The sequence below is a fragment of the Pongo pygmaeus genome, chromosome 20 (genome assembly GCF_028885625.2).
Source record: "Pongo pygmaeus isolate AG05252 chromosome 20, NHGRI_mPonPyg2-v2.0_pri, whole genome shotgun sequence".
NCBI classification, from domain to species: domain Eukaryota; kingdom Metazoa; phylum Chordata; class Mammalia; order Primates; family Hominidae; genus Pongo; species Pongo pygmaeus.
The window spans coordinates 54,846,537-54,867,828 of record NC_072393.2 but is presented as its reverse complement, the minus strand read 5'-3'; the positions used below and the strand labels follow the sequence as shown (position 1 = coordinate 54,867,828).

Below are 21,292 nucleotides of genomic sequence, written 5' to 3'. Positions count from 1 at the left end.
GCCTGGTCTCCTCACAGGACGCCCCCTCCCCGCTCTTCCTGCCGGGTTTCCTCTTGCCTTTTCCTGTCCCCCACCCAGTGCTGGGAGCCGTGGCAGAGGCAAGAGCAGTGGAACTGACCCAGGCCAGTGGAGCCAGGGCCTCCGGGTGTGCCGGACCCGAAGCAGGGTAAGAGCCAGGGACCCAGCAGCCCAAACCCCTCCTTCCTGGGACCCAAGACTCAGTCCCCCAGCCATCTTCCATCCCAGGACCCAGGAATCCAGGGTACCATCCCTCTCCTCCCCCTGGACTCGCAAGTCTGAGCCCCAGCCCCCTCCTCCCTCTGAGTCGGAGTCCAGATTCCCTCCACCCCATCCCCACAAGAATGCCTTAGGAATTGGGGCCTTACCCGCCTTCCCTTAGGGCCATGCTATCTGGTGAACGGAAGGAGGGCGGAAGCCCCCGCTTCGGGAAGCTTCATCTCCCCGTGGGCCTGTGGATCAATTCCCCCAGGAAGCAGCTGGCGAAGCTGGGGCGGCGCTGGCCCAGCGCAGCCTCTGTCAAGTGAGTGCCATCTCTGCAGGACTCCTGCCCCTACACACCTGCTTCCCATCTGTCCCTGTTCACGGCCCAGTCCCTGCAAAGGGTTGGCTCCGGTCCTCATCCTGAATTGGGCAAGCGAGCTGGTGGGCAGGGGGAGACGGTGGGGCACAGTGATACCAGGGCGCGGTGGGAGTAAGAGCTAGGCCAGGAGGTGGAGTGAGGCCGGATGGGCACGGGGATGGGGACAGAAGGAGCAGGGGGATTGATTCACCTTCCTTGCTCCCCTCTCTGCTCACCTCTTGGAATTTCCTTCTGTGGGACTTGCCTTTATTTATTTATTTTTTCTCTCTCTCTTTGCCTCGCGTCTCTGTCCCCACCCTCACCCCCGCCCCGTCCATCCACCCTGGGTCCCTGTCCTCTCTCTGGGTCTCTGCCCACTTCCCTCCTAATCTGCCCCCACCCCCGTCTTGGCGTGTCATCCTGGGTCTCTCTCCCGCGACTCTGTTCCCCGGCGGACTCCCAGGTCTTCTTCGTCGGACACGGGGAGCCGCAGCAGCGAGCCGCTACCTCCGCCCCCGCCGCACGTGGAGCTGCGGCGAGTGGGCGCTGTCAAGGCGGCCGGGGGAGCCTCCGGTAGCCGCGCCAAGCGCATCTCCCAGCTCTTCCGGGGCTCGGGGACCGGGACCACGGGGTCCGGCGGCGCAGGAGGCCCTGGGACCCCGGGGGGCGCGCAGCGCTGGGCCAGCGAGAAGAAGCTGCCGGAGCTGGCGGCGGGCGTGGCCCCCGAGCCCCCGCTGGCTACCCGCGCCACGGCGCCCCCGGGGGTCCTCAAGATCTTCGGCGCCGGACTGGCATCGGGCGCCAACTACAAGAGCGTGCTGGCCACGGCGCGCTCCACGGCGCGCGAGCTCGTGGCCGAGGCGCTAGAGCGCTACGGCCTGGCCGGCAGCCCCGGCGGTGGCCCCGGCGAGAGCAGCTGCGTGGACGCCTTCGCTTTGTGCGACGCGCTGGGCCGGCCCGCGGCGGCTGGCGTGGGAAGCGGCGAGTGGCGGGCGGAGCACCTGCGCGTGCTGGGCGACTCCGAACGCCCGCTGCTGGTGCAGGAGCTGTGGCGGGCGCGGCCCGGCTGGGCGCGGCGCTTCGAGTTGCGCGGCCGTGAGGAGGCGCGGCGCCTGGAGCAGGAGGCCTTCGGGGCCGCGGACAGCGAAGGTGAGCGGCGGGCGGGGCTCTGGGGCCTGGACTCGGTGCCAAAGAGGCGGGGTCCGTGGGGCGGGGCCTGGGCGGGGCTTGTGTGACTCGCGGGCTGGCTGGGGGTGGGGCCCGCGGGAGGGGACTGGACAGTGCGTGTAAGACTCTAGCAGGTGGAAGGCAGAACTAGAGCAGGGCCGGGGGCGGCCAGATGGGCGGGCCTGAGAGTTGGGTGGGGCTTGTTGATTGAACCGGAGTTTTACTGGGGCCGAGCTTGGGGCTTAGGCGGGGCGGGGGCTGGTTGCTGGTGGTAGCCTGGAGTGGCCTGAAGTGGCTCCGAATTGGGGTTAGAGCCTTCTGCAGGCATTTCAGACTGCCTTGGAGGAGGTGGGGTGTGTAGCGGGTTCTGCGGAGTAGTAGATCCTGAGGAGCGTTTGTGGAGTCCAGTGGAATGGGCAGGAGTCCGCAGGGGCCTAAAGGATTCGCCCTGTGTGGTAGGGTAGAGGACACTAGCAATTTGCTGATCTTTGAAAGTTTCTTTCTCTAACCAATCCCCACTTTCTGGTAGGGTTTCTGCGAGGTCTGTTAGGTGTACATCCTGCAGCTTAATGGCTTAAAATGTACTCTCCTTTGATGTGGTCTCTTGGGGCCAATTAGGAGAAAGAAATCAACAGTGCAACTGTTTTGATACTGAATATTGACAAGGGTCTTTTTGAATTAAAGAACTAGTCCTGGCCGGGCGTGGTGGCTCACGCCTGTAATCCTAGCACTTTGAGAGGCTGAGGCGGGAGGATCACCTGAGGTTGGGAGTTCGAGACCACCCTGGCCAACATGGTGAAACCCTGTCTCTTCTAAAAATACAAAAATTAGCCGAGCGTGGTGGCGCATGCCTGTAATCCCAGCTACTCGGGAGGCCGAGACATGAGAATAATTTGAACCCAGGAGGCAGAGGCTGCAGTGAGCCGAGATCGCGCCACTGCACTCCAGCCTGGGGGACAGAGCGAGACCTCGTCTCGAAAAAACAAAAAAACAAAAAAACCTGTCCTCCAGAAAAAGAAAAAGGAATTGGAGAGGCCTAGGAGCCGGAAGAGCAAGCACGGACGATGTTCTTGGGAGCAATGCAGAGCACATGGACTGGGCCTATGGTGGGGCGGGGCTTGTGGAAAAGCGTGGTCTGGCGCAAAAACTGTTGGGTCCCGCGAGGAGTGGTGGCATGTAGTGCGCATGGGTCTGTGGCAGGAGGCAGCTCTGCCAAGTAGGTTGAGGTGGTTATTGAGCAGGGCCTATATGGGTGGAGCATAGAAGGGGGCGACACCTGCAGAGTGAGTAAATACAGGTTCCTAGATCGGGCCTGCTGGGGCTAAGATGGGCGGAGCCTCTGAGGGAAAGGCCTTGGATAAGACGGCCTTAGGCTGGGTTGGCTGCCAAGTGGGATCACATGGGAAAGGAAGGGGCTGAAGGAAGATATCACTGTAGAGGCGAAGGAAGACCTGGAACAGAAGGTAGAGTCAATGGTCAAATAGCTGGTGCTGGACCGTGCCTGGCAGGGGTGGGGGCCTGGCGCATTGAGAGCACGGGTCTGCCCCGGGAACCTTCTAAACGCTTTTCTGTATCTGAGCCTCCCTTTGGGAGATAGAATGTTATAGCAATTCAACTGATGGGCTTTGAACTGGGGTTTGGATTCCAACCCATTCTATGCCAGTTAATCTCAGTAAAATCCTAGGTAAGGATTCGATGGGATAATATATTCAATGTATATAAATGGCCTAGCACAGGGCTTGGCACAGAGTAGGTGTTCAATAAAGAATGACGATTATAATCATTGTCTCCGCCACCCCCTCGACAAAGTATCCATTGAGCACCTGGTGTAGGCCACACATTTTCCTTTTTTTGTTGTTGTTGTCATTGTTGTTGTTGTTTGAGATGGAGTCTTGCTCTGTTGCCCAGGCTGGAGTGCAGTGGCACGATCGTGGCTCACCGCGACCTCCACCTCTCGGTTCAAGCAATTCTCCTGCCTCAGCCTCTCGAATAGCTGGGATTACAGGTGCCCACTACCACGTCTGGCTGATTTTTTGTATTTTGAGTAGAGATGGGGGTTTCACCATGTTGGTCAGGCTGGTCTCGAACTCCTGACCTCAAGTGATCCACCCACCTCAGCCTCTCAAAGTACTAGGATTACAGGCGTGAGCCACCGAGCCCGGCCTGGCCACACAGTTTTCAGGGCACTGGGGAATACAGTGGGGACGTTGACAGATGAGGTTTCCACCCTCCCATATCTCACAAGCCTAGTGGGAAACACATCAGTCCATTCATTCAGCTCATTTCCACTCGGTGCCTACTGTGTGCCAGGGTTCCAGCTGGGTCCAGAAAAAGCCCAGAGTACCCGGTGGTGCAGTCACCTGCTTCAACTTGGACTGTCAGGGAAGAGTGTTTAGGAAGAGGTGGTTTCAATCTCCTGGAGGGCAGGGTCTTCTCTGTTATCCAGTGACTTGAACAGTCCTAAGCATGTAGTAGGTAATCAATAAATACTTGTTTTGTTTTGTTTTTTGAGATGGAGTCTTGCTCTGTCACCCTGGCTGGAGTGCAGTGGCACAATCTCGGCTCACTGCAAGCTCCGCCTCCCGGGTTTACGGCATTCTCCTGCCTCAGCCTCCCGAGTAGCTGGGACTACAGGCGCCCGCCACATTTTTTGTATTTTTAGTAGTGACGGGGTTTCACCGTGTTAGCCATGATGGTCTCGATCTCCTGACCTTGTGATCCGCCCGTCTCAGCCTCCCAAAGTGCTGGGATTACACGCGTGAGCCACCGCGCCCGGCCTAAATACTTGTTAAAAGAACAAATGGGCTGGGCGCTGTGGAAATACTTGTTAAAAGAACAAATGGGCTGGGCGCTGGGGCTCATGCCTGTAATCCCAGCACTTTGGGAGGCTGAGACGGGCGGATCACAAGGTCAGGAGTTCGAGACTGACCAGTTCGAGACCAGCCTGGCCAACATGGTGAAAACCCATCTATACTAAAAATACAAAAATTAACCGGGCGTTGTGGTGCGCGCCTGTAATCCCAGCTACTTGGGAGGCTGAGGCAGGAGAATTGCTTGAACCTGGGAGGCAGAGGTTGCAGTGAGCTGAGATCGTGCCACTGCACTCCAGCCTGGGAGACAGAGTGAGACTCTGTATTGAAATAAAAAAAAAAAAAAAGAAGAACAAATGATTCAATGGAAAATAATGAACGAAATTCCTGAGCTGAAAACTGCAAGATGGGTATTAATCAGGAGAGAAAGGTGTTCCAGGTACAGGGAACAGAATATGCAAAAGCCTAAATCCTAAATGTGGGAAGCAGCCTCACCTCTCTGCAACCAGTTCTTTGTCTCATAATCTGCAACTCTGTGTCTATCCCTGTCTTTCCAGGCTCAGCCTCACTGTTCTCCATCTCTCCGCAGGCACGGGCGCCCCTTCGTGGCGGCCACAGAAGAACCGCTCCCGGGCGGCGTCGGGTGGGGCGGCGCTGGCCAGTCCTGGCCCGGGGACGGGATCAGGGGCCCCAGCTGGGTCTGGAGGCAAGGAGCGCTCAGAAAACTTGTCCTTGCGGCGCAGCGTGTCAGAGCTTAGCCTTCAGGGGCGGCGGCGGCGGCAGCAGGAGCGGAGACAGCAGGCACTTAGTATGGCCCCAGGGGCAGCCGACGCCCAAATCGGACCTGCAGACCCCGGGGACTTCGATCAGTTGACTCAGTGCCTCATCCAGGCCCCCAGCAACCGCCCCTACTTCCTGCTGCTCCAGGGCTACCAGGACGCCCAGGTAAGCGCCGCCCCAGCCCCGCACGCCCAGAGCCCTATACCCTACCTGTTGGTGGGTGAGCAACACAACTACAACTCCCAGAAGGCCCAGGGGCGCGCTAGCCTCAGGTACTCTACTGGGGCGTGGTCCCTCAAGGTTCCAGAGTAGAGATTCACAGGTGAGATTCACAGGAGAGGGAGAGTAGATGGCTAAGGAGTCCACTGGAGGAAGAAATAGGGAATAGTTCACTTTATTCAAAGTTGGAGGAAAGCACTGTCTTCATTAAGGAGATTCCATTGCAGAAAGAAGATCCCCGCCAGGCGTGCGGCTCACTCTCATAATCCCAGCACATTGGGAGGCCAAGGTGGAAGAACTGCTTGAGGCCAGAAGTTCGAGACCAGCCCGGACAACATAGTGAGATCCTGTCTCCACCAAAAATTAGGCCAGGCGCAGTGGCTCACGCCTGTAATCCCAGCACTTTGGGAGGCCTTGGTGGGTGGATCACCTGAGGTTGGGAGCTCAAGACCAGCCTGACCAACATGGAGAAACCCCATCTCTACTAAAAATACAAAATTAGCTGGGTGTGGTGGCACACGCCTGTAATCCCAGCTACTCAGGAGGCTGAGGCAGGGGAATCGTTTGAACCCGGGAGGCAGAGGTTGCGGTGAGCCGAGATCATTCCATTGCACTCCAGCCGGGGAGACAGAGCAAGACTCCGTCTCAAAAAAAAAAAAAGCCGGGTGTGGTGGTGTGCGCCTGTGGTCCCAGCTACTCGGGAGGCTGAAGCAGGAGGATCTCTTTAGCTCAGGAGGTCGAGGCTTCAGTGGGCTATGATGGCACCACTGTACCATCACCAGCCTGGGTGACACACAAAGGTCCTGTCTCCAAAATAAATTTTTTTTAACAAACTTTTTTTTTTTTTTGGTTGGTGTCTCTCTCTGTCGCCCAGGTTGGACTCCAGTGGCACGATCTCGGCTCACTGCAAGCTCTGCTTCCTGGGTTCACGCCATTCTCCTGCCTCAGCCTCCCGAGTAGCTGGGACTACAGGTACCTGCCACCATGCCTGGCTAATTTTTTTGTACTTTTAGTAGAGACGAGGTTTCACCGTTTAGCCAGGATGGTCTCGATCTCCTGACCTCGTGATCCGCCCACCTCGGCCTCCCAACGTGCTGGGATTACTGGTGTAAGCCACTGCGCCCGGCCTAAATTTTTTTTTAAATAAAAAATTTTTTAAAAGAAAGATCCCCTTGGAAATATCTATTTCTTGAATCTATTTCTTGAAAAGGAGTAACAGGGGAGTCCACCTTCTAGGGCAGGGAAGTCATTTGGTGCCTGGAATCATGTTCTGGATAAGCCTGTGTTTTCTTCGTAGGAGTGCACTGCCCCCCCCCCTCCTTTTTTTTTTTGAGACGGATTTTCACTCTGTCACCCAGCCGGACTGCAGTGGTGCGATCTTGGCTCACTACAACCTCTGCCTCTCAGGTTCAAGCAATTCTCCTGCCCTGGCCTCCTGAGTAGCTGGGATTATAGGTGCCTGCCACGATGCCCAGCTAAATTTTGCATTTTTAGTAGAGACAGGGTGTCACCATGTTGGCCAGGCTGGTCTCTGAACTCCTGACCTCAAGTGATCCACCTGCCTTGGCCTCCCAAAGTGCTGGGATTACAGGCGTGAGCCACCGCGCCCGGCCAGCACTGACCCATTTTTAGAAGGTGATGCTTTACATTGGAACAATTTGACCACTATTGATGGAGGCAGGTGGTATTGATCCTTCTATCTATTTTACATAGCTGGGTACCAATAGAACTTGATTGGTACAAAAGAGGAAGAAAGGATTGGTGGTTGAGGATCAGTAGGAAGTTACTGCATTAATAGAAATGTAACATGTTGTCTGGGCACAGTGGCTCACTCCTGTAATCCCAGCACTTTGGGAAGCCGAAGCAGGAGGATCACTTGAGACCAGAAGTTTGGGACCAGCCTGGGCAACAGTGAAATCTCGTCTCTACAAAAAAGGACAAAAAATTACCCAGATGGAGTGGCACCTATCTGTAGTCTCAGCTACTCAGGAGGCTGAGGCAGGAGGATCCCCTGAGCCCAGGGAGGTCTAGGCTGCAGTAAGCTGTGATCACACCATTGCACTCCAGCAAGGAGAGTGAGTAATGTGTTATTGGAAATATTCATTTATGTGCAGTGATCAGGTGAATTATCCTTATGGTGTGGCCAACTGATGGTTAACAATGCTACAGCCAAGCTAAACAAGTACAGCTGGGACCAATGGCAAAACCTTGTCTCTATAAAAAATGAAAAACAAAAAGAAGGTGGTGTAGCTTATTTGACAGTTCCATTTTTACGGTTACAGAAAGATCCAATTGGGTTAGGCAGCTTGACTGTGTATACGGGTGAGAAGGTAAGACTTTCTTCAGGAAAGAGCTTGTATGGAAGAATTCATTCCTCCTTGTGGGGGCAAGGAGATGGGGAGAGCTCACTGTAGTAAGAGGATTGCATATATCATAACAGCCATTCCTCTGGACAAGGCTGGAGAACACGAGGGTCTCTTTTGGGAAGGTGGTCAAATTGGAAGGACATGTTCTTCCAAGTGGCAGTTCAAAGTAAGCCTGGGCAACATAGTGAGACCTCATCTGTATAAAAAACGGAAAACAGGCCGGGCGCGGTGGCTCATGCCTGTAATCTCAGCACTTTGGGAGGCTGAGGCAGGCAGATCATGAGGTCATGAGATCGAGACCATCCTGGCTAACACAGTAAAACCCCATCTCTACTAAAAATATAAAAATTAGCTGGGCGTGGTGGCGGGCACCTGTAGTCCCAGCTACTCAAGAGGCTAAGGCAGGAGAATAACGTGAACCCAGGAGGCGGAGCTTGCAGTGAGCCAAGATTATGCTACTGCACTCCAGCCTGGGTGACAGAGCGAGACTCCGTCTTAAAAAAAAAAAAAAAACAAAAAAAAACGAAAAGCAAAAATTAGCCAGGTGTGGTGGTGTATGCCTGTAATTCTAGCTACTTGAGAGGCTGAGGTAGGAGGATCACTTGAGCCCAGGAGGTGGAGTCTGCAAGTCTGCAGTGAACCAAGATAATGCCACTGCACTCCAGTCTGATGACAGAGTGAGAGACCCTGTCTCAAAAAAAGAAAAAAGAAAAAAAAAAAGAGAAAAAAAAAGGTTTCATTTGAATTGTTCATTCCTTGCAGGCAGGAATACCAGGTGAACCCATTGTAGGAATTCATTTGGGTTTGTCGATTCATGGAGTTGCTGTGATGTGAAAGTTCATTGTAGGTGCCGAGAAGGCATCCCTTCCTGGCTTAGGGAGCAGGAGAGCGCATTGTAGAAAGGGGGCTTTTATTTTGGGTCATCCCATTCTTTCAGACAGGAATGAAGAACAGGAGATTCTACCTTCAGAAGGTGGTAAGACTGGAAAGGCCCATTTTTCTACAAGGGTAGACGAGCAAATCTTTTGGAGGTAGGAGTCTTTTTGGAAACATCCATTCATGGGGTAGGGGTAACGGTAGAATTTAGTGTAGAAGGGGGATCTATGCATATCAAGATGCCTGTTGTCTCAGACATGGTTGGCGAACGGAAGGGGGTCAGATTGAGTGGTTCTGCATTTATGGAATGGAGATAAGAGTCCATTTTTTAGGATGAGGTCTTCTGGAATGCCTGTCTTTATTTGATAAATGAAATGGAACACTCCATGGTAAGAAGAGGTTGTCCGTGAAGGCATTTATTTATACATGGCGTGACCAGAAGAGCCCACTGTATGGAGATCTTTTTGGAGATGCCCTTTTTGGGGACTGGAATATTGAGAACGTCCATTGATGGAAGGGGGATTATCTCTTTGAAGTCCTCCGTTAGGGGAGTGGGAGTAATAGGTGAGTCCACTGTACGAGTGTGTCTCTTTGGAAATGAGATCATGGTGCGGGAAATGACCAAGTTCACTGTAGAAAGGGGGTCTCCTTGAAGTGCACATTCAGGGGGAGAAGAAATTGGAGGAAACTTTTGTTCCAAGGGAACCTCTCTCTCTCTCTCTTTTTTTTTTTTTTTGAGACAGAATTTTGCTCTTGTTGCCCAGGCTGGAGTGCAATGGCACAATCTTGGCTCACCACAATCTCTACCTCCCAGGTTCAAGCAATTCTCCTGCCTCAGCCTCCCGAGTAGCTGGGATTATAGGCATGAGCCACCTCACCTGGCTAATTTTGTATTTTTAGTAGAGAGAGGGTTTCTCCATGTCGGTCAGGCTGGTCTCAAACTCCCTACCTCAGGTGATCTGCTGGCCTTGGTCTCCACTGCACCCGGCCTCTTTTTTTTTGAGTCTCACTCTGTTGCCCAGGCTGGAGTGCAGTAGCGTGATCTTGGCTCATTGCAACCTCTGCCTCCTGGGTTCAAGCGATTTTTGTGCCTCAGCCTCCCAAGTAGCTGGGACTACAGTCACGCACCACCATGCCTGGCTAATTTTTTTATTTTTAGTAGAGACAGGTTTCACCATGTCTGATCTTGAACTCTTGACCTCAGGTGATTCGCCTGCTTCGGCCTCCCAAAGTGCTGGGATTGCAGGTGTCAGCCACTATGCCTGGTCCAAGGGAATCTCTTTAAAAGTACCCATTCATTGCTTTAGGAATATTGAGAAAAACTATTATTGGAAGGGGAAATATATCTGGAAGGCTTTATCATGGTGGGGTGGGGGTGAAATAATGGACAGGTGGGACCAGGGATGGGGAAAAGGAGATTTCCTTGGAAAGGTCCATTCTTTGAGGGTGAGGGTAGTTGGACAGTTCATTTTAGAAATGGGGATCTCCTCATTAGGAGATATACCTAATGCTAAATGATGAGTTAATGGGTACAGCACACCAGCATGGCACATGTATACATATGTAACTAACATGCACATTGTGCACATGTACCCTAAAACTTAAAGTATAATAATAATAAAAAAAAGGAAAAAAAAAGAAAAGAAAATGAGTTTTAAAATAAAAAAAAAAAAAAAGAAATGGGGATCTCCTTGAAAGCATCTAATGCTTGAGGGAAAGAAATGGTAGAGCCCACGTTAAGAAATGGGTCTCCGGCCGGGTGTGGTGGCTCACGCCTGTAATCCCAGCACTTTAGGAGGCCAAGGCAGGCGGATCACAAGGTCAAGAGATCGAGACCATCCTGGCCAACATGGTGACCCTGTCCCTACTAAAAATACAAAAATTAGCTGGGCGTGGTGGTGCACGCCTGTAGTCTCAACTACTCGGGAGGCTGAGGCAGGGGAATTGCTTGAACCCGGGAGGCGGAGGTTGGAGTGAGCCGAGATCGTGCCACTGCACTCCAGCCCGGCAACAGAGCGTGACTCCATCTCAAAAAAAAAAAGGGGGGGGTCTCCTTGTACATAGCCGGTCTTCGGGATGGGTGTTATGGGACCATCCACCATACAAAGTGCCTTGGAAGAGTCCATCAGTGGCGGTGGGGGTGCTTAGAGAGTCCTTTGAGATCCCAGATCTCCTTGGAGTGTCTATTCAAAGTCGGTGGGGGGCCGGGCACGATAGTTCACGCCTATAATCCCAGCACTTTGGGAGGCCGAGGTAGGTGGATCACCTGAGATCAGTTTAAGACCAGCCTGGCCAACATGGTGAAACCCTTTCTCTACTAAAAATACAAAAATTAGCCGGGTGTGGTGGCGGGTGCCTGTAATCCCAGCTACTCAACAGACTGAGGCAGGAGAATTGCTTGAACTCAGGAGGCAGAGGTTGCAGTGAGCTGAGATCGTGCCACTGGACTCCAGCCTGGAGGAAAGAGCGAGACTCCATCTCAAAAAAAAAAAAAAAAAAAAGAAAGAAAGAAAAAAAAAGTTGGTGGGAATAGGAAAGTTGTTGTAGAAAAGAGAGAAAACAGATCTGAAGATCTGTATTGAAGTGATGTCCTTAGTGCATCCTCGTTTCCCCTCCAGGACTTTGTGGTGTATGTGATGACGCGAGAGCAGCACGTGTTTGGTCGAGGTGGGAACTCGTCGGGCCGCGGCGGGTCCCCGGCTCCCTATGTGGACACCTTCCTCAACGCCCCGGACATCCTGCCGCGTCACTGCACAGTGCGCGCGGGCCCTGAGCACCCGGCCATGGTGCGCCCGTCCCGGGGCGCCCCAGTCACGCACAATGGGTGCCTCCTGCTGCGGGAGGCTGAGCTGCACCCGGGCGACCTCCTGGGGCTGGGCGAGCACTTCCTGTTCATGTACAAGGACCCCCGCACTGGGGGCTCGGGGCCTGCGAGGCCGCCGTGGCTGCCCGCGCGCCCCGGGGCCACGCCGCCGGGCCCTGGCTGGGCCTTCTCCTGTCGCCTGTGCGGCCGCGGCCTGCAGGAGCGCGGCGAGGCACTGGCCGCCTACCTGGACGGCCGTGAGCCAGTCCTGCGCTTCCGGCCGCGCGAGGAGGAGGCGCTGCTGGGCGAGATCGTGCGCACCGCAGCCGCCGGCGCGGGAGACCTGCCGCCCCTCGGGCCCGCCACGCTGCTGGCGCTGTGCGTGCAGCATTCCGCCCGTGAGCTGGAGCTGGGCCACCTGCCACGACTGCTGGGCCGCCTGGCCCGGCTCATCAAGGAGGCCGTCTGGGTGAGCGCCCCCCAATCGCCATCCAGCCCCGCCAGCGCCCCAAGTCCCTTCTCCAGCCTCCCTTCCCCACCTTCAACCCTTTTCACAGCTGGGCTGGATGAAACTACTGTTCCCATGACGCCTCGGGAAGGATTTGGGGTTTGGGGGTTTTGTTTGTTTGTTTGTTTTTGAGACGGAGTCTTGCTCTGTTACCCAGGCTGGAGTGCAGTGGCGGTCTTGGTTCACTGCAACCTCTGCCTCCGGGGTTCAAATGATTCTTCTGCCTCAGTCTCCCGAGTAGCTGGGATTGCAGGCGCCTGCCAGCACGCCCGGCTAATTTTTTGTATGTTTAGTAAGAAGGGGTTTCACCATATTGGCCAGGCTTGTCTCGAACTCCTGACCTCGTGGTTTGCCCGCCTCGGCCTCCCAAAGCGCTGGGATTACAGGTGTGAGCCACCACACCCGGCGTTTTGGGGTTATTAAGCAAGGGGCCCCCCCGTAGAGTGCTGGGAGATGTAGATCCACTGCACTTAAAGGGAAGCCCAAAGTCACCTTAGGAGAGCTCACCTAAGCACGAACTCACCGTAGGAAGAAATCGTTATGGGAGATGGTGGGGGAGAGATCCCATTGGATGAGAAGTTCAGAGAGATCAGTGTGAGAATTCACCGCAGCCCATTGGGCTTGGAGCTTGGATAGCAGTGAGCGAGTTCATTCTTGGAGGCGAGGAAGCACAAAGCCACTGGACCTACAGATGGAAGTTCCAGAAAGAAACCATTCAGAGTGGGGGAAACGTTCCATCCTATTGAGCTAGGGCCTAACCAGAGAGGTTTAAGGAGTTTCTTGGGGGTAAAAATTGGAGAAGAGGACCTGAAGGAGCTAGACCACTCATAATCATAGGGTATGTTTTAAAAAGTAAGGAGAGACCATTCTAAAGCTTGTGGGATTAGAATTTGTCTCAAGAGCCAGGCGTGGTGGCTCATGCCTGTAATCCCAGCACTTTGGGAGGCCGAGGCGGGCAGATCACCTGAAGTCGGGAGATCGAGACCATCCTGGCTAACATGGTGAAACCCCATCTCTACTAAAAATGCAAAAAATTAGCCAGGCGTGGTGGCACATGCCTGTAATCCCAGCTACTTGGGAGGCTGAGGCAGGAGAATCACTTGAACCTGGGAGGCAGAGGTTGCAGTGAGCCAAAATTGAGCCATTGCACCCCAGCCTGGGCAACAACAGGGAAACTCCATGTCAAAAAAAAAAAAAAAAAAAGAATCCGTATGAAGAGTGAAGGCCGGTTGCAGTGGCTCATGGCTGTAATCCTAGTTCTTTGGGAGGCCAAGGTGGGAGGATCATTTGAGCTCAGGAGTCGGAGACCACCGGTGGCAACATAGTGAGACCCCGTCTCTAAGAAAAGTAGGACCAGTCTCTATGAGAGTTGTGCTTCTATAAAAACCAGGGTATTAACTCTTAAGCCCCTCAGTGGATCCCCCTCACCTTGATTCTGATCTTACTGTTCCACAGGAAAAGATTAAGGAAATTGGAGACCGTCAGCCAGAAAAGTAAGAGAAATTCTGAGCAGAGTGGTCTGGAGGGATGCAGGGGTTGGGTTTTGCGTCTAGTTCTGTGTTCACCCCATGCATGTCCCAGTGCAAGTTTCTGCTTCTCCTTGCACTCAACTTTTCCAGCTGCGCAATGGGGGTTGGTCTTGCTCTCCCACTTAGACTTAGATCTTGGGGTTTGTAAACTATGATGAGAGTTGGGAAGGGATCACAAATTCCTTCCTCTTTTTCAAGCCACCCTGAGGGGGTCCCCGAGGTGCCCCTGACTCCTGAAGCTGTGTCTGTGGAGCTGCGGCCACTCATGCTGTGGATGGCCAACACCACGGAGCTGCTTAGCTTTGTGCAGGAGAAGGTGCTGGAAATGGAGAAGGAGGCTGACCAAGAGGGTGAGCTCTGACTCAGGCTCAGGCTTGTCCAAGTCTCCCATCATGCCCTGCACCTGGGGACCTGGGCTCCTGGCTGCCGACTTCTGGTTCTCCCTCTTAACCCCAAGCCTGTCCTCAGACCCACAGCTCTGCAATGACTTGGAATTATGTGATGAGGCCATGGCCCTCCTGGATGAGGTCATCATGTGTACCTTCCAGCAGTCTGTCTACTACCTCACCAAGGTTGGCCCTTGCCTCTTACTTCCTGTTTGACATAGCATCACTTCCTGTTTCACGTAATATCACTTCCTGCTTGTGGTAGCATCACTTCTTGTTTGAACTACACTGTGTGGCTCTGATGTCACTATTTGACTCAAGATTTTCTGCTTCTCTGACATGACATCCCATCTCACCCAAGGACTTTGCTGTTCTGACACCACTTGTTTGAGCTTACATCACTTCCTGCCTTTCTGGCTTCTTTTCCTTTGTAATCATCACCTGGGCAAACGCGGCGGCTCACATCTGTAATCCCGGCACTTTGGGAGGTCAAGGCGGGTGGATCACTTGAGGTCAGGGGTTTGAGACCAGCCTGGCCAACATGGTGAAACCCCATCTCTTCTAAAAATACAAAATTAGCCAGGCATGGTGGCCTGCGCCTATAATCCCAGCTATTGGAGAGGCTGAGGCACAAGAATCACTTAAACCTGGGAGGCGGATGTTGCAGTGAACCAAGATTACTTCATGCCACTGCACTCCAGCCCGGGAGATGGAGCGAGACTCTGTCTCAAAAAAATAAAATAAAGCCGGATGCAGTGGCTCACGCCTGTAATCCCAGCACTTTGGGAGGCCAAGGTGGGCAGACTGCGAGGTCAGGAGTTTGAGACCAGACTGACCAACATGGTGAAACCCCGTCTCTACTAAAAATACAAAAATTAGCTGGGTATGGTAGCACGTGCCTGTAATCCCAGCTACTCAGGAGGCTGAGGCAGGAGAATCGCTTGAACCTGGGAAGCGGAGGTTGCAGTGAGCTGAAATCGCACCACTGCACTCCAGGGCGACAGAGACAGACTCCACCTCAAAAAAGTAAAATAAAATAAAACAAAATAAAGAAAAAAAGTAATCATCACCACTTTTGACAGGCTGACCTCACTACTTGGTAACATCACCATTAACACCTTCTGAATCTCCCACTCTCTAAGTCTACTCTTCAGTCACTGTTAAGTTTCATATATAATAGATAGACAAATGATTGATGGATAGCTAGAGATCAAATAGTGCCAGGAACTGTGATTTAAACTGAAGATCCTCTTTCATCAGGCCCCACTTCCTTCGCTTGCTGACCTCACTTCCTACAGCTCTGAATTCACTTCCCTTTCAGAACGACAGATCTTTTTCTCTGAGTGCCCTTCCTGGAAGGGCCTGCATTCTGCCCCAGTTTCCCCACCACTACTCTTGATCTTAACACTGCTTCTTGGCATTCTCAGGGTTTCTGGCTTAGGGTGGGCCTGATGCCCTATGTGCAAGAATGAGAGAGTATCTTTTGGGACAGATGACTATCAGTCTCTAAGTTCCTCTAGCAGCCTGGATTATGAAACCCTTTCCTCCTTCACTTCCTGTACATTCCTGCCAAGTGTGCGTTTATTTCTTCTGTTTCTGACCTCATTTCCTGTCCTTGGCCTGATCTCATTTTCCACTGGCAAACTGCCATCCCACTCCGACTTCCTGACTCTCCATTCTTTTTCTTTCCTTCGGGAATTCGGGATGAATAATTCTTTGACTGAAAGGGAACTCTTTGTCCAGTATCCTTTGTCCTCCTTGAGCTGTCTCTGCTGAGAACTACAGGTCCCACAATGCACAAGAGGTGATCTTAAAACACTTAAGAAACTTATATACCTTTCTACCAAGTAGGGATTTGCTCATGGAGACCCTTTGGATGTTGACTGTAGAATGGACTACAGCTCCCAGAAGACTTTGGTTGAGCTCCCCACTATCTTCATGCTCTATTACCCTGAAGCTTCCTGGGAGTTGTAGTCCAATCACTTGTTTCCACTTCTGTATTTCCTCAGACTCTGTATTCAACGCTGCCTGCTCTCCTGGATAGTAACCCTTTCACAGCTGGTGCAGAGCTGCCGGGGCCTGGCGCGGAGCTGGGGGCCATGCCTCCAGGATTGAGACCTACCCTGGGCGTGTTCCAGGCAGCCTTGGAGCTGACCAGCCAGTGCGAGCTGCACCCTGACCTCGTGTCTCAGACTTTTGGCTACTTGTTCTTCTTCTCCAACGCATCCCTTCTCAACTCGCTGATGGAACGAGGTGAAGGTTGGCTGGGAGCTGTCAGGGAGGCAAAGACAGGGGCTACTGAGACTCAGGTCATATTAGACACACCACGGGCTCAAGCCTCACCTTTGCGTACCCTGGAGAAGAAGCTCCAGATCCCAGGCTGAAGGATAGGAACAGTCTGGGAGGCAGGAGCACAGAGTCCAGCCAACCAACTGCCTCTCATACCTTTAATGCCCACAGGTCAAGGCCGGCCTTTCTATCAATGGTCCCGAGCTGTTCAAATCCGAACCAACCTGGACCTCGTCTTGGACTGGCTACAGGGAGCTGGGCTGGGCGACATTGCCACTGAGTTCTTCCGGAAACTCTCCATGGCTGTGAACCTGCTCTGTGTGCCCCGCACTTCCCTGCTCAAGGTGACTCCTGGTCAGCTGTACCTGACCCCTGACCTCTGACTCCTCAACCCCCCTCAGACACCTTCTATATTCAGCTTACCGTTGGAGCATCCCTTGAACCCCATGCCATCCCCAGCCCCAGCTCAGACACTGTGGGTAACACATTGGCAGGTAGAAGGAAGCCAGCACCAACAATGACTAAACTCGGCTGTGTCTGAATCCTGGTGGAATTTATTAAAAATAGTTTCCAGGCCAGGAGCAGTGGCTCACACCTATAATCCCAACACTTTGGGAGGCCTAAGTAGGTGGATCACTTGAGGCCAGGAGTTTGAGACCAGCCTGGCCAACATGTCGAAACCCTCTCTCTACTAAAAATACAAAAATTAGCCAGGCTTGGTGGCGCATGCCTGTAATCCCAGTTACTCTGGAGGCTGAGGGAGGAGAATCGCTGGAACCTGGGAGACAGAAGCTGCAGTGAGCCAAGATTGTACCATTGCACTCCAGCCGGGGCGACAGAGCGAGACCCTGTCTCCAGAAAAAAAAAAAAAAAAAGTTTCCAGGGTCCCTCACTCAGACATGCTGAGTCAGAAAGTGTGGTATGAGAGCAAGGAACATGACGATTAAAACATTCATTGAACATTAACTACCTGCCAGGCACACTGTTTAGCACTTCTAGTTTAATGCTGACAAAGCCCCATCGAAGTAGGTGACTGACTATTTTTCGGATGAGGAAACAGAATCAGGTAGGACAGGTCGCTTGATTTCACTTATTTTTCCTTTTTTTTTTTTTTTTTTTGAGACGGAGTCTCACTCTGTCACCCAGGCTGGAATGCAATGGCATGATCTCGGCTCACTCCAACCTCCGCCTCCCGAGTTCAAGCGATTCTCCTGCCACAGCCTCCTGAGTAGCTGGGATAACAGGCATGCGCCACCACGCCTGGCTAATTTTTGTAATTTTAGTAGAGACAGGGTTTCACCTTGTTGGGCAGACTGGTCTTAAACTCCTGACCTCAGGGGATTCGCCTGCCTTGGCCTCCCAAAGTGCTGGGATTACAGGCGTGAGCCACCATGCCCGGCCAATTTCAATCATTTTTATTTTCCTTTCTTCTTAAATATCTTAAAAAACTGTTCCCCATAGACATTTATTTATTTATATCAAATGTTTATAATGGGCTGGCCGTAGTGGCTCATGCCTGTAATGCCAGCATTTTGGGAAGCTGAGGTGGGAGGACCGCTTGACCCCAGGAGTTTGACACCAGTTGGCAACATAGGGGAGACACCATTTCTACCAAAAATTTTAAAAATTAGCCAGGTGTGGTGGCACACATCTGTGGTCCCAGCCACTCCAGAAGCAGAGGTGGAAGGACTGCTTGAGCCCAGGAGGTTGAGGCTGCAGTGAGCCATAGTCATGCCACTGCACTCCAGCATGGGTGACAAAGCAAGACCTTGTCTCAAAACAATAAGAAAGAAAGTTTACCATGCATTTAATAAGCCCCAGGCAGTGTTCCAAGTACTTTACAATTTTGCCATATTGCATCCTCATACCAACTCTATTAGATAGTTCCTGTTCTCCAAATTTATGGATGAGGAGACTAGGGGACGGTGACCTGCCGGAAGGTAATAAGTGACCCACCTGGGATTTTTGAACTCAGGCAGTCTAGGTGGGGTCTCTGATGTTAAGCACATTGATGGTTCTGACGTCAGCTACATCAGGTGAGGTGTAGACATTGTCAAACAGATATAAAGATTGGCTACCATAGAATAATGAATCCCAACTGGGCACAGTGGCTCATGCCTGTAATCCTAGCACTTTGAGAAGCTTGAGACCAGCCTGGGAAGCATAGTGAGATCCCGTCTCTACAAAAAATTAACCAGGTGTGGTGGCGTGTGCCTGTAGTCCCAGCTACTCTGGAGGCTGGGGCCAAGGATCACTTGAGCCCAGGATCACTTGAGCCCGGAGTCTGAGGCTGCAGCAAGCCACAATCGCGCCACTGCACTCCGGCCTGGGCGACAGAGTGAGACCCTGTCTCTTTAAGGACAAAAAAAAAAATCCCCAAGTACCATCGCGAGATTCAATAATATAAACGAATGGCCAATCTTATTTATTTCCACCCCACTCATTTCCTGTATCCTCAATTATCCTGAGGCAAATCACATTTTTACAAATTGCTGGGAGCACACCCTTCCCCACCATCACTTTGGTGATAAACAGACTTCACAGTGCCCGGAAGACACTGCAGAGATGCCATTATCTTCCCGCCACACCCACTCCCCTTATGGAAGCCCTTCCATTTCATTTCTCAACTGCACCATAATGATCATCAACCTCTCACCTGGTCTTCTCACCAGGCTTCATGGAGCAGCCTAAGAACCGACCACCCCACCTTGACTCCCGCCCAGCTGCACCATCTTCTCAGCCACTACCAGCTGGGCCCTGGCCGCGGGCCGCCGTCCGCATGGGACCCTCCCCCTGCAGAGCGAGAGGCTGTGGACACAGGTGAGGAGCAATGGGATATAGCACTGGGGCTGTCAGCTTCTTCTTCTTTTTTTGAGACGGAGTCTCGCCCTGTCACTCAGGCTGGAGCGCAGTGGCGCGATCTTGGCTCACTGCAACCTCTGCCTCCCGGGTTCAAGCGATTCTCCTGCCTCAGCCTCCCGAGTAGCTGGGATTACAGGCATGCGCCACCACGCCTGGCTAATTTTTTGTATCTTTAGTAGAGACGGGGGTTTCACCGTGTTGGCCAGGCTGGTCTCGAACTCCTGACCTCGTGATCCGCCCGCCTCGGCCTCCCAAAGTGCTAGGATTACAGGCGTGAACCACCGCACCTTTCTTCTTTTCTCAGGATCTTGGAGTCCAGATCCCCAGTCTCCTTCTAACCCCAGATTCTGGACCCCTGTCCCTCTCCACCAGGACATAAGTGCAGTGCAGGACCCAGCCCCTTCCCCCGTCAAGATACAGGAGTTCAAGCCCCCAGCTCCCTTTATTCTCTGGGGTTCGCATCCCTAGTCCATTCCCTCCACCAGCCACCCACCCACCACCCCTAGGAGTCCAGGTCTCGGGACTTTCACTCCCCTGAACTTGACTCCTCCACCTTTAGGAATCTGTAAGGCAAGTTCCCAGCCCTTTCTCAGGGATTTGGGAAGCCGTTTCCCAGGCAACGGTGGCCTTCCATCGTCTGAACTACAACTTCCATCATGCCCAGGGGCTCCTAGAGTAGCGTGTGAACGGACCCCGCCCCAGGAGTTGCTGGGGTTTGTAGTTTTTTTCTTCCTTTGGGTGTGACGCAGCCTCCGCTCTCCCCGATGCAACTACCTCACTCCCACTTTCAGACTCTAACCGCGCCCGCCTTCGGCCTCACAGGGGACATCTTCGAAAGCTTCTCCTCGCACCCGCCCCTCATCCTCCCCCTGGGGAGCTCGCGCCTGCGCCTCACTGGTCCAGTGGCGGACGACGCCTTGCACCGTGAACTCCGTAGGCTCCGCCGCCTCCTCTGGGATCTTGAGCAGCAGGAGCTGCCAGCCAATTATCGCCACGGGCCTCCCGTGGCCACGTCTCCTTGAGAACCAATACTAAACGAGCGCGCGAACCTTGAAATGTCACGGGCTTCTACTGACAGGAGCCCGCCTGAGCGCAGAGCTTTCTGGGAGTTGTAGTTCTTATCCCGCGTGGAATGTTGGGAGATTGAGTTTTCGGCAAGTAGCGGATGGGACGGTGGGAGCGTGGGCTTAGGATGTGAAGGCCAGGGAGCAATAAAGGTGTCTGTGGTATCGGCAGCGCCTCGATTGTTAAGACTCCGGGGCGCTAATGATGATTTTCTGCAGAACAAGGTTGCAGGGCCCTTGTCTGGGCCCCTGCCGAGTCTGAGGAGGTATTTATAGCCACGGCCTTGGCTCGCCCTTTTGCATGTAATCCAACCCAAGAGCACAGGAGCCTCCCACACCCCTCAGAACACGGCCCTAAGCTTGCTCTGCCGATTATAAGGCCCTCAGTCCTGCCAGTGGGAACCAGCGATGTCTCTCTTCGACACCCCCCCAAATCCATACTCCAGCCCCCTCCTCCCTCAGACCCAGGAATCTGAGTCCCCAGCCCCCTCTGGACCCTTCTGCCTGCCGGGCACACCGCCGAATCCCAACACCTCTGTCCCTGTTCCCAACACCCCAGAGTCCCCTGCCTCTTTTTCTTCAAACCCAGGACTCCAGGTCCCCATCCCTCTCCTTTCTTGGATCCAGGAATCTGGGCCCCCAGTTTGAACTTTTCACTCCCCTGAACTTGACTCCAGTTGCTGCGTCAGGGAAAAAGTAGGCGACAGGTGGCACCTGCCGGTAGGGCCGGGACACGACCACCTGCCGCTGCTGCTCACCCGGCGCCCCTCTCCGGGCACCTGCTTCTGTCAGTCTGCCTGCCACCGCTCCCCCCCGACCCCACAGCCCCAGGACGTGCAGGAGGACCGAGCCGGGGAACCCTGACGTCCCCCTCCTACCCCCCAGCATCCCCCCAGGCCCGCTCAGGCCCTCCCAGCGGGTGCTCCTGTCCCTTCTCAGGGTCCCCGGCGGGGCTCCCGTCACACCCCAGGAAGGTGGGCTGGAGGCGGTCCCAGGCTGGTGGGGCGGAGCCTGTGGTGTCCAGCCTCGGCCTCTAGACTCAACCCGCCCCAG

At 53.6% G+C, this 21,292-nt stretch overlaps 1 protein-coding gene and 1 long non-coding RNA gene across 3 annotated transcripts; one reads left to right on the top strand and one right to left on the bottom strand.

Moving 5' to 3' along the window:
- The first annotated feature begins 34 nt into the window (after positions 1 to 34).
- On the top strand, positions 35 to 20,277 carry RASIP1 (Ras interacting protein 1). Of its 2 annotated transcripts, XM_054463065.2 has the most exons (12): positions 36 to 166; positions 401 to 541; positions 1,044 to 1,729; positions 5,147 to 5,502; positions 11,417 to 12,070; positions 13,565 to 13,602; positions 13,837 to 13,988; positions 14,107 to 14,210; positions 16,034 to 16,277; positions 16,485 to 16,657; positions 18,986 to 19,133; positions 19,998 to 20,277. In XM_054463065.2, the coding sequence occupies exons 2-12, from the start codon at positions 405 to 407 to the stop codon at positions 20,195 to 20,197; spliced, it is 2,892 nt and encodes a 963-aa protein (XP_054319040.1). In that variant the 5' UTR covers positions 36 to 166; positions 401 to 404; the 3' UTR covers positions 20,198 to 20,277. The 2 variants fall into 2 exon arrangements, with proteins under 2 accessions (XP_054319041.1, XP_054319040.1); XM_054463066.2 differs by lacking the exons at positions 13,565 to 13,602; positions 13,837 to 13,988; positions 14,107 to 14,210 and having other exon boundaries at positions 35 to 166.
- Positions 5,512 to 16,295, bottom strand: LOC134738789 (uncharacterized). Its single transcript, XR_010124840.1, has 3 exons — positions 16,147 to 16,295; positions 12,633 to 12,794; positions 5,512 to 5,702 (listed from the first exon to the last, which is right to left on the bottom strand). It is a non-coding gene; the product is annotated as an uncharacterized LOC134738789 (long non-coding RNA).
- Positions 20,278 to 21,292: the final 1,015 nt, after the last annotated feature.

Excerpts from the sequence above, each read along its gene's own strand:
- RASIP1 (XM_054463065.2), top strand. The coding sequence starts at position 405 with ATGCTATCTGGTGAACGGAAGGAGGGCGGAAGCCCCCGCTTCGGGAAG. Across the intron at positions 13,603-13,836 it reads GGAGACCGTCAGCCAGAAAA|CCACCCTGAGGGGGTCCCCG; the intron begins GTAAGAGAAATT and ends CTCTTTTTCAAG. Across the intron at positions 19,134-19,997 it reads GCGAGAGGCTGTGGACACAG|GGGACATCTTCGAAAGCTTC; the intron begins GTGAGGAGCAAT and ends TCGGCCTCACAG.